This window comes from Melozone crissalis, unplaced genomic scaffold (genome assembly GCF_028551555.1).
Source record: "Melozone crissalis strain CALT ecotype California unplaced genomic scaffold, PUWL_Pcris_2 ptg000061l_1, whole genome shotgun sequence".
Classification (NCBI taxonomy): domain Eukaryota; kingdom Metazoa; phylum Chordata; class Aves; order Passeriformes; family Passerellidae; genus Melozone; species Melozone crissalis.
In genome coordinates, this window is record NW_026535839.1 from 10,539,326 (window position 1) to 10,556,870 (window position 17,545).

At 43.9% G+C, this 17,545-nt stretch overlaps 1 protein-coding gene across 2 annotated transcripts in view; it reads right to left on the bottom strand.

The window, feature by feature from the left end:
* Window positions 1-17,195, bottom strand: part of FNIP1 (folliculin interacting protein 1) — a 64,588-nt gene extending 47,393 nt beyond the window's left edge. For both annotated transcript variants that reach the window (XM_054288203.1, XM_054288201.1), the window contains exon 1: window positions 17,025-17,195. In XM_054288203.1, coding sequence (XP_054144178.1) covers window positions 17,025-17,113 — 89 coding nt within the window. In that variant the 5' untranslated portion in view covers window positions 17,114-17,195. The remainder of the gene's footprint in view (window positions 1-17,024) is intronic.
* Between the last annotated feature and the right edge of the window lie 350 nt (window positions 17,196-17,545).

The window sequence follows — 17,545 nt, forward strand, 5'->3', positions numbered from 1 at the left end:
CTATTCATTAAAGGAAAACAGATTGTTAAATGCTGGAAAGAGTGCTTTTGATATCAGATTAAAAAAAAATACACAAGTTTATAAACTCTCCATACACAGGATTCTCACTACCAGCACAAGGTCTCATGACTGGAATAAACTGTCTCTACCAGCATTGTAAAGGAGCACCAGCAACTACAAATCTGCCTATGATTTGTAGCATTCTTGGAGGGTAGGACATGAAACAATTATCTCTCTTTCAAGAACATGGATACCTCAGCAGACTGACTATCCACTGCTGTAATTTTTCATGTCATTAGAAAAATGTTGAAAATAAAAATAACTATCAAAGTAAAAATCTGATGCATGGTTAGGCTACTGAAACATTTGTGTTCATTTTGTATCACATTTCCAGTTGCAATCTACTATAAGACACCAAACAAACCTCCATAATACCAACTGGTACTGCAAGACAACAGGGCATTCTCCCCCTGCCAAACAGTTATTTTATTGTGCACACTCGGGTGTGCAGAGCAGAGTCTTCTGCTGTAGCTAGTTAGTAAAAATGAAGTGTAAATAGCTCAGTGTTGTGTGTGCTTAATGAAAAGTTGGGGAGAAAAAAGTTCCAATACAAATTGCTCTCGATGAACATAGCTGGAAATAGCATAGCTGTTGGAAATAAAGGCCCTCCTAAATCACCCAGAATGATGTAATGCAGCAGAGCAGGGTTATGGGGGGCAGGCTGTGTTCCCTCCTTTATGCTGGAGGGAGTTCTGGAGATGTCACGAGAGGTTCAACAATCCTTAAATCCACACACAGAATTAACTTGACAAAACAAAATCAAGCTCACAAGCTTGGATTTATCAACTGCAAAGTTTGCTTACAGAACTTAATGGTGAATTGCTGCTTTTTATTTTGGAAACTGAATATTAATAGATGACACAATGAGGAGAAAAGACAAATGAGAGTCGAGGTTGACTGCAAGACCTCTCCTGTCATGAAAATGAAGGCATCTTAGAGGAATCACTAAGGCTCCACTATTGTTATCAACACCAATATTAATAATAATAATAAACCCTTGAAAGATTCCAGATGGAATAAGGGTACTTTGGCTGAATACTCCTAACATTTCCAATTTTTTAATAGACAAATATTGAATTCCCTGTATTTATCTTCAGCTTAGAGTGTCTTTAAGGCTTTTATTTTCAAGTACTTTTCAGAAACCATAAGGACTACAGCAGTTTTATTCTTTCTGCACTGCTGAAAACTGAGATTATTAATATATTACTTCAGGAGACATTAAAAGAAAAGCTGCAACGTGCATAACCAAACTGCCAGTGTGCTCTAGCTATGCCCGACATGTCAGCTGATTCTTGCAACAAGCATACACATCTAAATAAGCTTTCTTTTTAATCAGACAGATACATCTAAAAATACGTACACTTTTAAAGACTAAAAGACTAGAATATAAACAGCTGCAATTTTTTAATGCCATGCTTTTTAACCTGCGAGCTGTACCAGGGTGGGTGATGCTGTACCAAGGGTGCCAGGATATGGTGGGTCCCTGCCAGGGTGCCTCCCCAGAGCCTGCTTTTTCCACCTTGAAACCCCCTGGCCTGGCTGCAGGCAGCCAGGACACCTCCAGCCTGGAGATGCCACTCCATGGAGTGCCCAAACCCCTCCAGTGCCAGCACATGACAGCCACCAGACCTCTGGCTGCAGCCTCTGCACCTGCTGCACAGCCCTGCAGCGACCCACGAGCCTCTGCTGTGTCAGGGTGCAGGCAGACATCTGCTTCTGCTGATTGAAACATCCTGCAATACTTGTTTTGTGAGTTTTATAAGGGGAAAAAATATGGCCTTGGTGGTGAAAGTCATGCAGCACAGGCAAGGCAGCATGGGGCTTGGAGCATTCCTTGGCTGCAAGCCACGGTCCTGTAATTGATTAAGGTGGCTGTGCTTGTGACCGAGTGATAATTGAGAGCCTAATAAATCTCCACACAAGTATTTGTCACTCAGAGATGGAAAGCAATTGTTATGGACCTTCATAACGAGCCACAAGTGGTAAAATTACAGCTAATATTAAAAATACCAAGAGAGCCCACAGATCACTGCCAACTTCCTTGCCCAGCATTCACATTCTCAGTTAAATTTCCAGGAGTGTCAAATGCACAAGGACTGTACTTTCAGGCTTTCAGCTAAATCATCCCCAGCACAAACTCAAATCATTCCAATTCCTCAAGATTATGTTGAGAACTCCCTGGTTTTCCTTCCCCCTACCCCAGATCTCATTTATCTGCATAGGCAGCATTGCTTTAGAGGAGGTCTACGTGCTATTCTTTTCTCAGGAGGGAAAAAAAAAAAGAAAAGAAAAAAGGCAGAGCCACAGCTGTTCAGTGTTGCTTGGAAAAGGAGGGAGACAGAGGTAAGTAGTTATTCTCCAAAGATTCACAGGGATCAGTGCCTGAACAGCATTTTACTCTGTCCCTCATGTGACTTTAATTAGGTGTTGATTCACTCAGTCATGAGACACAAGGAAACAGGGCTGCAAGCCCTAACGTCAAAGTAATGCCTGTTCTGCCAGTTTCTGTATTAGCAAAGCACAAAGGGGACATCCAGTTCTGAGAAGCAAAACTTGTGTTTTCTTGCCCATAAACCAATCCATCAGATCATTTCAACCTTTCCATATTGAAAAAAAAAGGTAAAAAAAGACATATGAATTATTTCAGAGAAAGATGCTTGTGGATTCCCTGATTATTCTTGCCTGTAAGAGCCAGGACCAGTGCAAGTGTCCACAGGGTGAGCTCCCTGGCCAGGCTCTGAAGCCCTGAGAGCAGAGTGTCCCCTTCCATCTGGTAACCCAGGTCCAAGCTGCTTCAGGATATCAGGGTTTCTTCTGGGGTTTGTTTGTTTGTTTTTGGAAAAAGAATACAAGCTATTTTTCCGTGGCTTTATTCCTGTTGTTAAGTGAATTTCTTGGCCTCCTTAGCACCAAAAAGCTTTTCTGTTATGGGGTCTGGTTCCCATAGCAACAGCCTTTAAAAATATCAAAGAAATTTTCAGGACATGGTAAACCAATTTCACAAACTGTGTATATGGTTGTAATAGGAAAAGCTGGCGGACAATTATTTATATGCACTCAGTTCTAACAAGGTTTGACATAGGGATAATCCCAAGATGCTGCTCTCAGTCCAAAGCCTGGGGTTGTAGAGGACTCCAGTGGACTTTAGCTTGCTATGTTATCAGGTCATTTATCAAGACAGTCACACAAAATTAACAGATGAGGATCATTTCCCACGCAGGTGACATTTAAGCTCAGTATGTCCCTAAAATGCATTAAATGCCAAAAGCTTTTTTCCTGACAAATGCAGCCCCCTAAACCTTTGATTTTAAACACTCTGTGCTTGTAGTCTCACCCTCCTCATTTGTGTAGATTTTATAACTTATTTAAAACACATGCCTAGTGCTGAGCACATCAGTGGGTTCACTGGGAGCAGCCAAACTACTTCCAGACTCAGAGCACATGCCTAAGCCCAGTGCTGACTCAGCCTTATTGCCCCTGAAAGCTGATGAGCTTCCACCAAAACCCATCTCAGTTACACAGGAACAACTGCAAACTAAAGACAGAGGATGATTATACAAGCAAGTATAAGAAATTCATATCTATGGAATGAAACCCCAGGCTGCCCTATCTGTATGTGATGCTCATTAATATCAACATCCCACAAGTCCTAATGATAGCTACTCCCCAGGAATCAACAACTGCCTGACATGAGTGTTGGTCACTTGCCACCTAAGCATCCTCCAACACCTTCAAATGTCTGATGTGGCCCAATTCTGCAATCTTTCTGCACACAGAGGGGTTACCTGCTGCCATAAGCCCCAGCAGACTTTAACCCATCTCTTTAGTTAACCCTCAAACCCCCTAAATGTCAAGTATGCTGCATTTCAAAACTATTGCCAGGCTCAGAACCAGAAACAATTAGAAATGATTTCACAGATCTGCCAAATAACACTACTGAATATTCAGGTGGACTGGATCTATCCTACAGCTGCTTTTCAGGAGGGAAGACTTTTCTAACTTGGCTCCAACCCATGCACTGAACATCCCTCCCTTTCTGGCTCTACGAGTCAAACAGGCCCCTACTTGACTTGCAGAAGGGATGAGATGTTGATTTGTGCAGATATTGCCAGGGCCCCAAGACTACTGTGAGGAGCCTAGACTGCTTAATTCTCCAAGGCAAGAGTCATGCTGCTCAACTGTTTTCCAAATTAAGCATGTAAAGGTGACCTGAAACTATTTCAGGTAGATTTATATAGAGCAGACACTAAAGACTTTGGTTGACTTCACTTTTATGTAACTCATAAGGACATGAGGACAAATAAAAATCAGATGCCTGAACAAGCCACAACTTCATTCATACTGGAAAAAAAAGATACAGACTATCAGAATACTGGAGCAGCCTGGCACTTTCAAGCAAATGTACCTTAACTGTGAGGTCCTAAATGCTTTGGTTCCCAAAAGCAGAAGAACGTGTAAAAATGCATTTAGCTATCAGCTCAACCTTTAAACCAAGCTTAACAAAGTGCTCTACTGGGTCTGCTCCATTGTGCTTTGCTCACTGCTGCAAGGAGCTCTGCACCCTCAGGCTTTCTGCCATCCCCTTCAGTGTTCTAAGTTTCACTACACGCTCACGGTTTTGGGTTTCCAAGAATGGCAGGAATGGAAAATACAGGGCAGGACTGGCCATTGCCCAAGCTCTCCAATACAACTATCCATCTAGAGGGATTTTCCACAGCAGAAACACTGAACTGGTCAAGTATTACTGAGAACCCCACATGACAGATACATGGCAGCTTCGAGCGTCAGCTGAACATAGCCCCTACATGCCTCAGAGCTTTTCTTACTGCTAAAATCTGTTTGTGATAAAGAAAACTGCAGGTTCAGCTCAACATGCCCTTCCTGGGTATCAGCACTGAAACTCACTCCAAACACACACCTTCCTTATCACAGAGCTGAGCTGGAACACACAGTCCAAACCAGCTCTGCCTGACAGAATCAACAGAATCACTTGATAAAGCCTACATTGTTCTACTGGGAGAGGCTGTACTTAATCAAGATATATATGTATATTTAGTGTATGTTCAATAAACCCCTCTCTGCTAGTAGTAACCAAATTGATGCAAACATAATTCCAGACACTCCCAGCCACCACAGCTTGCCAGCAGATTTCAGTCTGCCCACATGAGCATCCTTAAAATGTGGAACCCAAAGAAGCCTAGTGCTGCAGGAAACCTGCTGTGAACCAGCCACAGCAACACACAAAGCTATTTATTCCACTCCATCAAGAGAAATGAAAGGTTCTCATGCTGGACAGCAATAGCTGTCAATGCCACCAGGACATTTTGGACTGGGTTGTTTCATTGTGGTCTTTCTAAAGAAGCTGTTCTCAAAGTAATTGCTCCCTTTGCTTTTTGTTTCCCTTTCCCCTTTTCCCGCTCATGCACATCACTTGATGTGACACAAGAGTAACCCCAAACAGGATGCACACCACTCCTTGTGGAGGAGGTGGAAGGGACAGCACAGCACCCAGGGGAACCCTTCAGAGAGGAGAGGCAGCACTGCAGGCCTCAGAAGACACCAAGAAGAGAGAAGAAGAATGGAAGAGAAAGCAAGATGGACTTTAATTCTCTTCTTCTGTGTATGAGTGCATGTGAGTAAATACAAGTTCCCAAAGCAGAGCACCAAACAGGGACAGAGGCAATGAGGGAGAACACTAGAAGGAACAAAAATCCTGAGTAAAATGAATCACAGTATCACTAAGGTTGGAAAAGTCCTCCAAGACCATCAAGTCCAACCTTTGGCCAAATACCACCATGCCCACAAAACCACTATATCCTGTAAATTGTACGTATGTAATCACAGCAGCATCACACAACTGCTTCCAGCTGCACTCGCACATGTACCTTTGTAACCTTCTGAACACAGGGCAACTCCAAATGCTTATATTTATACAGCATCTATCAGCCCCCAAAACCACAAAAATCCTACCATCATGGTTCTGATCTAGGAAGCAAAGGATGTGCTACATTACAGCAATTTAGGCTTGTCTACACAGTGCACACAGGGAATGAATTTACCTGTCTCACTGCTGGGGGAAACACCAGAGTCCTCCTCTCACAGACAGCAGCTGAGCAAGGCAGGCAAGTTTCTGCTTTGTGGTATCCTGATTACTGTGAGCTGAGACAGGTGCTCACACACTCAGAGCCATGGTAGCAAATGAAGACACCTGGGTGTATTTTCAAATATACAGATATGTGTGTTTTGTCTGACACAGACGAATAGATACCTACATGACACAGATCCAACAGTGAGGTCTGTCCTGCTCTTGTGATCTCTTTTCTCCCATCATGAATATCCTTCAGCAAAGCTCAAGGCTTTGGCACTGAAAGCCTTCAAACCCTAGTGAGGATGCTCAGGACTTCATAGAACTGGGCCATTTGGTAATTGTTTAATGTTTTTCTCTTTATTTTAGTTTTTATATAAAAGCAATTTCTTGTCAAATTCCCCGCTTCCTCTATATTTTCTTCTCCTCCATCTTCTCTATCCATACAGATGAGAACAATTGCCATTACTGAATCTTACATTATCTTGCATGGGTTTTTTCTCCAGTGTGGGCATAGACTGATGTCACCTCCTGAATGCAATTCAGCTGATTTGTCCTGCTAGCTACTAATAGAAAAGATCAGTATTTAAATTTAATATACTAAACCCATGTGAGGAAAAACCCAACAAAATCCCAAACAAAATACCAAAAGCCCATAATACGTGGTGTCTTATCTTCTGACCCTAATGTGAGAAAAAGCCTCACATAACACACAAACATAAGCTACCTAGCAGTTTCAGAGCGTGCTTCAATTGAATAAGGAAATCTGATGACACATTTTAAAGTAGCTACATATTCAGGCTAACCAAAATTATTAATTTGCTGATAACTGCAGAAAAGATACTATGGGGAAAAAACCCTACTAAATTTAAATAAAGTAAAATAAATTAGTCTTATTACAAAGTGATATTTTTGCTTATCTGAAAAAAGTTTGATAAATATTTATTTATACAAAGATAAAATTCTGTTATAGTCTCAAATGAAGTTAAAGTTGCTTTGACTTTTTTTTTTACTTCGACACTTATTTTATTATGTCTATTTTGGAAAAAAAAAAGAGGTCAGCAGTTCATAATTAGAATCTCTTGTATGACTAGAAAATATACCCAGTTAAGAAACCATCATGCTCCTTTTCAGAGCTTCTTAGTACTCCATGCTATCAGTAGAACAATTTCCCTTTCTACTGAGCAAGTAGAGTAATTTCCAGTAACTCACAGCAGCTGAAATACATTTAGGTACTGAAAAAACCAACCACTTTTTTCTGTCTGACTATTTAAGTTCTATGTCAGTTTGGGCTGCCTTTAAATAGAAACACAGTTAGTACTGTAAGCCAATTCACTGTCCTTACATTTGAGGCATTTCTTTAACTCTGTCTTAAGGGGTAATACTGTTATTTTTCCTGTAGGAACAAGAAAATTCTGGCAGACTTCTCCCCTAGCAGCTTCTCAGATGTTCAGATAATGTCATTCAAGCAGAACAAGCTTCTGAGAAGGAGCACACACTTCCCCCAAGTTCCACAGCCTGTTCCCTGCACACCCAACCACACAGCTTATCATCTGCACCCATTCTTCATTAACACCTGAACTAACACAGTTTTTCACTACAAATTTCTGGTATCAAATTTCATGAAAAGGAGTAAACAAAGCATTCAGCTAACTCTCCAAATGGCAAGAACATTCTCTAGGTAATGCTTCACGGGGGCAGCGCGAGGAGAGTGTAAAAATACTCGAGAAGAATCTCATTCATTTCCCATGAACTGCTCACACGTGATGTGCTTCCTTCTGCCCAACTGCAGTCTTCCACAATTACCCACAAACATGACAAACTAAGTGCTGAGCACACAGGCTTGGGAGGCCTGATTTTAACCTTGGACGTGCACGAGACAAGAGAACCCTGGGTATGTAGCAGGCAGTGTGTGCTTTAACACTTGTCAGAAAACAAAATAATTTAGCTAACATATTTGATATTCTGGTATTCACAGTAGTCCAGGGCTGGCCTTTCTTGAGGTCACACTACAGTTCCCTGCAAACTATGGAGCCACATGACCACTGTCTTCCTCCAACCTGCCATCCTCTGGCTGTGCCCAGGACACAGCCACTAGAAACAGGAATGGCCAAAGTGCAGCCAGCTCAGAGCTGCAGAGATCCTCAGGGGCAGGAGCCACCCAACAGCACCCACAGCATTTTCACTGAACTTAGAGAAACTCAGCTCACTCAAACTTCTGTTCTCACATTCTCCACCAGACATGACAGAAATCAATCAAAAGGTTTAGAAATTACTGAGGGGAGTGCAAGGCCAAGCACTGCAATGTGTGAGCCACCATTTCCACAGCTCCCGAGACTAAAACAAAACAAAATAAAAAGGCATATAGCAAAGTAACAGTTCCTTTGGGCAATGCTCAGACAATTTACCTTCTCTCTCTTTGAGTGGGAAATGACACAGGAACTGTGGTGAAGATACTGCTCTGGCTTAAACAGGCACAAGGCCAGGATCTAAAGTCAGGGCTGAACTGCACTCGAAGTTTCTTCATTTATCAACTAAAACAGATGGAAGAGAACTGTAATTTGGCTCCTGTTTCTTCCCAGTTCTATATCACACAAACTGAAAGAGTAGAAGGTTTCTGGTACTATTACAAATTTTATGTTTTGCTGACATTTTAGCTGGAGCAAGGAGAAAAAACATTTGAAGGTCCTGAGAGTGAGGCACACACAGATCTGGAGGGGCATGAAACACCATGAATGTGCAGGGCATGATCAGTCCCCAGAGTAAAGGAAATGTGACTGTTTCTGTGATGTATTTGACTCATTTTAGACAAAAATAACTAGTGGATGTTGTGGAATGATCCTGGAGAAACAGAGCAGGATCAGTGGTGTGTGAGGGATCACTCCCATGCCTGAAGCTCACTGCTGTCAGCAGGGGCTGTTGCAGATCCACACTTGGGTACAGCCAACCACAGGGCACTGCTGGGCTGTTGATGTGGGCAGGGGTACCTACAGCCAGGATTGTTGCTACTGACACTGGCAACAATGCAGAATCCTCCACCTGTAGAAAATGAGTTCTTTCAAGAACTGAGTTCCAAAGACAGATGGAAATACCATGGGAGATACCCTGCCTGATTATCAACACAAAAGCATCAGACAAGACTGTTAAATATAAAAAGTTTTTACATACAGCCAAACTGTTTAAGTCCAAAGGCTTAATTGCTTGGCAAGAGCTATGAAATTAGAAAAGACAAAAAACTTTATTACAAGCACATTTTACTTGCAGATGCATCTCACATACATGCACTGTTAATACTCTATATCTAGTTCATGTTGCAATTCACGTGTTTGAACAAGTTTCTCTGCAATGCATTGTGTTCTGAATAATAGTATCTCCAGAAGCTATCAGTTTCAGAGAAGAAAAAGATTGTTTAGGCAAATGTGCAGAATCAACAAGTAAAAGCTTTGGTTGAGCACTAAGCAACATTGTTAACCATGCATTGCTGTAAAAATTAATAAATCCTGTTCAACACAAAGACTACATAATAACCACTCACATGTCTATGAAGCAGAACATAATTGTATTGTGTGTATTGGGCAGGTATTGTTAGAAATTAATGATTGAACATAGTGCTTATGGTCACATTCCTTAGGCACAAAAGAATCACATGAATTTTGTGCAAATATATTTCCCATATTTGAATATTTCTCATATATGCTACTACTTACTGTAAGGTAGAGCAGCCAGTGCATTAGCTAACCCATTACAGATTAATAAAATTATTTCCTGTTTTTAATGGGCACAACTTTTTTCCTCCACCAGATATTTTACAGGTTAAGGTTCTCTAACACCACAAACGCAAAATGTTTCAAGTCCTCAGAGACAAATTCTGCTCTTGGCTGATTCTGGAAGCACAACACAACCACACTGTGGATTCGCTGCTGTAACTGAGCTTTGCATTTTTCCTAATGTTACTCACAAACATGTGATCCTGCAGACATCCAGCTCCAGATGTAGCACTGGGAGGGAACACAACCACTGAGCATGAAACCACTGCATGCATTAGTTTCCACTTGTAAAACACACTGCTGAAGTGGTCACCTAGAGCATTCAGCCAAAATTACAAAACAAGCTGCAGGCTCCAAGTCACACTGGTCCAGTTTATTCCAGAACAGAAGCTTGGATTCATCCAAGCTGTCACCATGAGCATATGCTAACTCGAAGCATAACAGAGCATACACAGAGCAAGGGATAAAGCCCTTTGAAAATACAAGGACAATCAGTCAACCAGATGAGCTGATCATCCCAAGTCAGCAAGGTCTGGAACATGAGACACGTAAACACACCCTCAGTCACCTGAAAAGAAATGGTGGAATCGTTTCAGAAAAGAAGACATCACAATGCACAAGCAGGTACATACACCCCATGCTCTCGGTACATCCTCACCTGGAGTAGGAGAGGGAAGAAACAGAACCCAAGGGTTTGTAGAAACACCTTCTTCCAACACTTGCCAGTGTAACCCAAGTGTGAAGCACTTCCACTCAAATACATCTATATGCACATGATTCACCCACCCCAACCTTTCCTGAAAAAGATTTCTAATTTAGAGGAAGGAGCTGCAATGCAGGAAGGGGAAGCAAGAAAGTGACTGTTCCAGGGGTGCTCAGCGAGGCAGGAGACTGCAGCTCTCCCCCGGCAGCCCAGGCCATGCCACAGGGAGGAAGCGGAGCGCGCGCTGACAGCGCCGACCCCGTGATGGCCAGGACGGGCAGGGCAGCCTCGTGATGCCAAATGCTCAAGACACCACGAGCTCCCAGCCACTACAGGCTATGCCAGGAGGAAAGGCAATAAGGGTGACCCTTCACCTATTAGCTCATTTTGTAATGAGCTTTACCTCCTTCTAACAAACGAGACAAAAAACTAGCAGAGGATTTTCTCACTCCACCATTCATGTTCCCTGTTCCACTGGTGATGGGAAGAAGCCAAGGTGAAGCAAGGGCTAGGCAGAGGTCCCACCAGGGCAGGGAAAAACTTTCCAAGGCACAAAGCCAGGCAGACACAAGCACCCCAACAGTTTTCAAATTATTTCATTTTTCTCTGCCCTCACATGCACCTAGCATGCTGGGAATATCAATCCAACTTAATTCCTTCAGATCTGGTGATGATAGAAGTAAATAATCACTGGATGGACTGCCAACCCTCTGATAATCAGCTCCTTCAGTCACTGTACAGACCTAGGTTGCAGCACTGCTTCGTTCAGAGCTAGCACCACATTTTCAAGGACATGTTGGGTGTTTTAGGAGCACCACATTCCAACCTGGAGAAGCACTGGGACACCTAGAGAATGGTGACAAGGAAAGTTTGGAGGGTGGCCCTTTCAGGAGAAATTAACAAAACTATCTCCAAGCTCCAGAGGTGCTCAGTGGAACCTTGTCGTTTGTATGTCTGTTTCCAAGATGAAAATTGACTTTAAGCACAGGAAGGTACATAAAAACTTACATGACAGGAAACGCAAAACAGATTTTGGCAAAAAGAAGTACTTTAGAAAACAGCAATATATTTCAAAACACAAGCCAAAGTCATCACAGCAGAGAGAAAACTGTGCATAAATCAAAGTGAAGTATTTATTAAAACTTGGTGCACTCAAGCTAATGAATGCAACCAAAAAGCCAAAACCATACTCTTCCAAAGATTACAGAAGAGACAGATTTTTATAAAAAAGCAAAACTTAAAAGGACATTAAAGGGCAGAAATTAGCTCAATAAAAGCACAGTAACATTTGAGATGTTAAAGAATTCGAGTAGTCTTAAAAATTATGGCACGAAAGCTTTTTAAATTCATCAGATAACTGGAAAAGATAAAAAGCTGGACCTATTACAAAATGAGATCCAGCTAATGCTCCTTTGGAACAAAGACTTTGAGGTGGTGAAATTCCAGGAGTTTTACAAATATTGACAAAAAACCTCGCAGAATGCCAGAAATGAACAAACATCAAAACATGCTGTTTCATTAACAACAGGTTTTGGTCAGGCTGGCCTGATGCACTGCTGAGGAACAACTTTAAAAAGCCTTGTGCAGAAGTACTAGGATCAGGAATTTGCTGGCTGCGTTGCTCCCAAGAACTGACACAATTTGGCAAGAGATCTGCTTTCCTGGGCTCAGCCAAGCTGTACACAAAGCTACCTGCTCCTGAGAAAAAAGTTCTCTGGGTAAAACTTTTGACTGGAAATACCAATGTAAAGACAACTTCCATGTTCCTCCTCCACTGTACTCCAGCCTTCACTTTAAAAACCTGCAGTAGTCTCTGGCTACACATTAATAAAAGTCTCTGAGTCTCTTCGCACTTTTTTTCAAGAAATTAGCCTCTGGTTCAAGAAGCAATTTTGCTTTTGTAAGAAAGCACATACCATTTTTACTGTGCAAGAACAATAGCTCTGCAGAAGAACTGGCTCATGAAGCATCTCTGTATCAAGCTACCCATTTACAACTCTAGATTTATTGTAATTCCCTTGATGAATGCCACTGCCAAAAATTACGTGAAAGGAAACAAATCTCAGGATACCATTTAAAGTCACTGCCACAGAGAACAGAAAGAGTCTGGGCTGATGGGGAATGCTTGCCTAGACAGATTTCAAGAAATACTACTTTACAGTCAGCCTGAGGCCAGTCCTATCTCAGGAACCCGGCAAACTATTCTCTCAATAAAGGAGCAGCACATATTACTAGAAGACCCCAAGAAAGCACATGTCCAGGAAAACCAAAAATGGCTTTCTCTATCATAAAGTACATTTAAAATTATTTATTCCTGTATCTCTCCCAGGTTGAAAAACAGCACTCGTTCTCAATAGTACCTAGATCACCAAAGCAAACCCCTAAAGGAAGAATGTGCCCAGATACCCCACACCATTGGTGAGATGTGAAACTGGAAGGGGTTCTGTCAAGCTTGAACAATCACCACACAGCTGTACCTCTACAACAGGTGCTTTAACAAGAGCAAAACGGAGTTTGCAAACATCAGTGGAATGCCCCTCGGGGTGAGATGGTTCTTTAGAGTTCCCTAGATTAAAATAAAAAAAGAGACACTGAAGCTTTTATTGAGCTGTAGTGTAAAAAGAATTCCTGATTAATAATCCCTCTATCCTCGAGCTAGGCAAGCAGGATGTCTAGAGACAGAAGGGAACAAGTATTTGAACTTTATACATGAAATGGAAAAAATGCCCACTGAGTTTCCCTCCTACATGGAGCCCCAGCACATCCCACAGTTCAGTGTTACAAGACAATCCCTCTCCCTCTGCCACATGCTAACAGTGCCCCAGGTCCCTCAGGATCCCAACCCTCTCCTGCAGAAACCCTGCTGCAGCCCTTGCAGCTGTATTTACCATTGGAAACGCTGCCCACACATCCTGACAAGGATATAAAGCCTCAGCCCTCTTGGTAATTTACTGAGCTTTGTGCTCAATCTACTGAGCCCATCCTGAAGAACAAAAAGCTGGTTGAGTTTTCAGTGACTTACCAGCTTCCTTTTCTCCAGAGGGCTGAAGTGGATCCCTGGAAAGCCAGGAAAGACACAGCAGCTGAAAATCCCTATCTGTAGCAGTCAGTAATGTAAATGTGCAGTGGAATATTTTATGTGCCCATATAATATACAGCAGAAATGCATGGCTGCTTCTGCTTAATTTAAGGAAGTTTTTGTAAGATTATTTCCATCTTACTGGAACAGGGTTCATTTATTTACTATTTTAAAGTATATCTCCATTTTAGATACATACAGCTTACAGCTGATGTGAACACCTTTATGTATTTTTACAACAGGAATGCTTTGATTCTAAAATTCTAGAAAACTGCTTACCTGAAATTTTATTTTCCTAATAACTGTAACAGCCTGAGCCTGGGCTGAGCTCTCCTGTCACCAGCAGCAGTCTGTGCCAGATGCTACAATATGGCCAAGAGATCCTATTTATAGTAAGAATTACCCTCAGGGAAAATCCACTCACATGAGTATTATTTGCAGTAGACAGCAGGTACTCTACATCTTGGAATATAAGGGCTTAATTTTTCCCTCCTAGAATACTTGCAGGTGTTTCTGTGTTTCTTGTAAACAGATTTTACCACTAAAATTTGAATATTCTTGCTCACCATGTGAATGTCAAGCTGTATCAAGAGATTTCAGTCTAAGGACCAAGTCTGCCAATCACCCTGAATTAAATGGAAGAGCTAAAAAACTAACAAGCAGTGGATCTACTGTGATTTCCTAAAGTTTCTTCTGAAAAATAAACTGCACATATATATATATATATGTATTATATTATAAATGACAAACTGGCACCTCAGCAAATATTTTAAAATTGCTAACTTAACTCTTCCCATTACTGAACCTCTTAACTTCTCCAGCACCTAGTCCCAAAGGGTTTCACAGAGTTTGACTATACTTAGGCACACAAAATTTCACATACCCATAGCACAGAGATAGATTCTTGGCAGGAAATTAAAAAAAAAAAAAAATTAAAGCCCACCACAAACAAATTAACAACTAAACAAAATGTTTCACCTGAAAAGTATTGTTTTATTTTTGAAACAGTGTAAGGTCAGATAAATAGAGCTGGTGAATTTTCACAATAAGCCTGATGGAAACGTAAAATATATTGATAGTAAAAAAAATGAGCGGCAAAATCATCCTTAAACGTTTTCTGCTATAGTAATGTCATTGCCAGAGTAACTGGGCTCTTCTCTCCAAGCACATATTATTCACAAAATATAGTAAGAGAATTTATGCATTTTTATGGTTGCTCTACAATCTTCTCAATAAGAGACCTGTGTTTTCAAAGTGAAGATAGACAAAAATAACACTGCTCCGAATATTTAGGAAATGCTCTGTTATTTAGACTGTAAACAGATATAATGTATCAATCCATAAAACATCACCTTGCCCTAGTGGAATTGATGAGGCTGTTGCATTCAGATTCACTGGAACATGCAACAGTCTAAACTCTAAAGTGCTTATTTCCAGTCTCCAAAGACTCAGGTGTCATAAATATCAGTCCTTATTTTGTGTATTATCTGAAAGTTTCAGCAGGAATTGATAATCCTATCAAGTTGTGATCTTAGCGATAAACTTAGCCTCATTTGGAAAATGAAGGCAGCCATCAGGTAGTGTACCTAGAGAGCATCTGTATTAATCTTCAAAAATACTGCTTGGCTCCCTTAAGTCAGAGCTGGATCTCCCACCTCCCCAGAGCCTCATCAGCCTTTCCCTGAAAATTATACCTGTGGGTCCACCAAAAAAATCCCAGCTGCAAATTCACCAGTTACCAGTTGACAATTCTTATCACGAAGTGAAACAGCACTATCAGTTTCAGACACAGTTTGGCACAGAACGATACAGGTGACGAGGAAAGCACAGACCTTGCCAAGTACTCACTCTCCTTTCAACACGGGTGTGATTCCCACATTTCTGCCCCAGGTCTGCACTGAAGCTGTTGCCTGAACCACCAGTCTCTAGACAAACCCATCACTAAGGCAGGACAAAAGGCATGACAATGATACAGAGCAGTCCTAGTACCCCTTCCCTTCCCCACCAAGGGCTCTGGGCCAGTATGAAGTTGATTTGGCAAGTAAGATGACATTGACATTATTAAAACATTCTGTTTCTTAGAAAAGATCATTAAAGAAAAGGATTCACTCCACAGTGAATATCAGAGAGGTGTGAAAGCAGTTACGGGTCAGTGCCTTCAAACGTTGTGTGAGCTCCAGGTAATGTCCAGGAGCATGTCTTGACACCTTGAGGACTCATGCAGCTCAATCAATATTTTTTGAAAACCCTTGTGCTTAGAAAACTGCAGATACACTGTTATACATCTAAACTGCTAAATACTGCAGCTAAAAGGGGTACCCACCACAGAAAATTAAGCCCATCAGTCAGAGATGTCTCTTTACAGAGCAACCCAAGGGCTGATCATTTGTAGTCAGTAAATTTCAAGGCAGCGAGTGGGAGAGAGCTTCACCACACTGTTACAAGCGCTTTAAGAAGCCTTTAACTCTTACTAATGAAGCAGATTTTATTTCCATCTAGGTGGCAAACGGCACTTTAAAACGATAGTGACGGTTCTCTCTTTGCCAGGACACGGACACGGCATCGCTTTCGAGCCTGACCATTATCCACGCGTGGAACAGCACAAAAGGTACCTGTTTCCAAGCAAACCAGCCCGCGGCAGCCCCGGGGAGCCCCAGGCCCCGCAGAGCCCCCGAACGCAGCCTCTGCCCGCCCCGGCCCCTCAGGCACCGGCCCGGGCCGTGCGAGCCCCCCCGGGCTGTCCTGGGGCCCCTGCCCCGCTCCCCGCGCTGAGCTTGGCCCCGCTCGGCCGCTCCAGGGCTGCTGCGGTCAGAGCATGATCAATTTCGCTACAAGCCCCACTCCTCTCTTCGCCAAAACTTCACGTTTTCTCCCCGTTCCTGGGGCTGCTCCCTGGGGACCTGCCCGCCTGCCGCCCTCCCCCGGCCCGCAGCATCCCCAGAGGGGCCCGCGGGGCGCGGGGCCTCACACACGCCGGGGAAGGGGAGGTAGCCGCGGGCCGGGGGCGAGGCACGGCCCGGCACTGGGAGCCGCGGCCCCGGTGCGGAGGCAGCCGAGCGGAGGCACCGCAGCGGCCCCGACGTGGCGGTCCCGGGGGTCTCGCGCCCCGCGCCCGCCGGAGGGGCCCGGCCGGGGCGGCCCCGCCGGGGCTCCCGCGGAGGACAGGGGACGGATCCCCCGAGGATCGGGGGTGCGGGGCGCGTCTCCGAGGAGCTGCCGATGGGGCAGGGAAGGGTCTGCCAGCCCCCGCGTCCTCCGGGCGGCGGAGGGAGCGAGGAACTCGGAGCAGAAGTTTGGGGCAAGGGAGGAGCGCGACCACGTCCCGGTTACCTGAAGACACAGTCGTCGCGGGCGTCCCTGGCCGGGGAAATCAGGCCGTGCTTCTTGTTGAAGAGCTTCTGGAAGAGGGTGGGCGGCATTTTGGGGCGCTGCCGCTGCCCCCGCCGCCGAGGCGCTGGGCTCCGCGCAGCGCCGTCCCTTCGCCGCGGCTAGTTCCGCCCGCCCCGCTCCATTCGGTGTCACAGTCATATGACAGAAATTAGTCACCCGGCGCTGCCAGGAGGGGAGGAGGCAGCGAGGGGAGGGACGCAGGCAGCGGGGGCCGGCCGGCGGGCGGGGCGGGCCCCGTGGGGCGGCCCCAAGTGAACAGCGGAGCCCCGCAGAGCCCGGGGCAGTTGGGAGTTGTTCCCTTTCACCCGCCCCAGCCTTTCACGCTCCTCCGGCCGCAGCGTGTGCGGGGAAAGAGCCGCTCCCGGCGGGGCTCAGCCGGGGGCAGGGCCGAGGAATGCCCCGGGGGCGGCGATAACGCGCCGCTATTGTGTTTTCCTTCTTCGGACGGAAGTTAAAGGCAG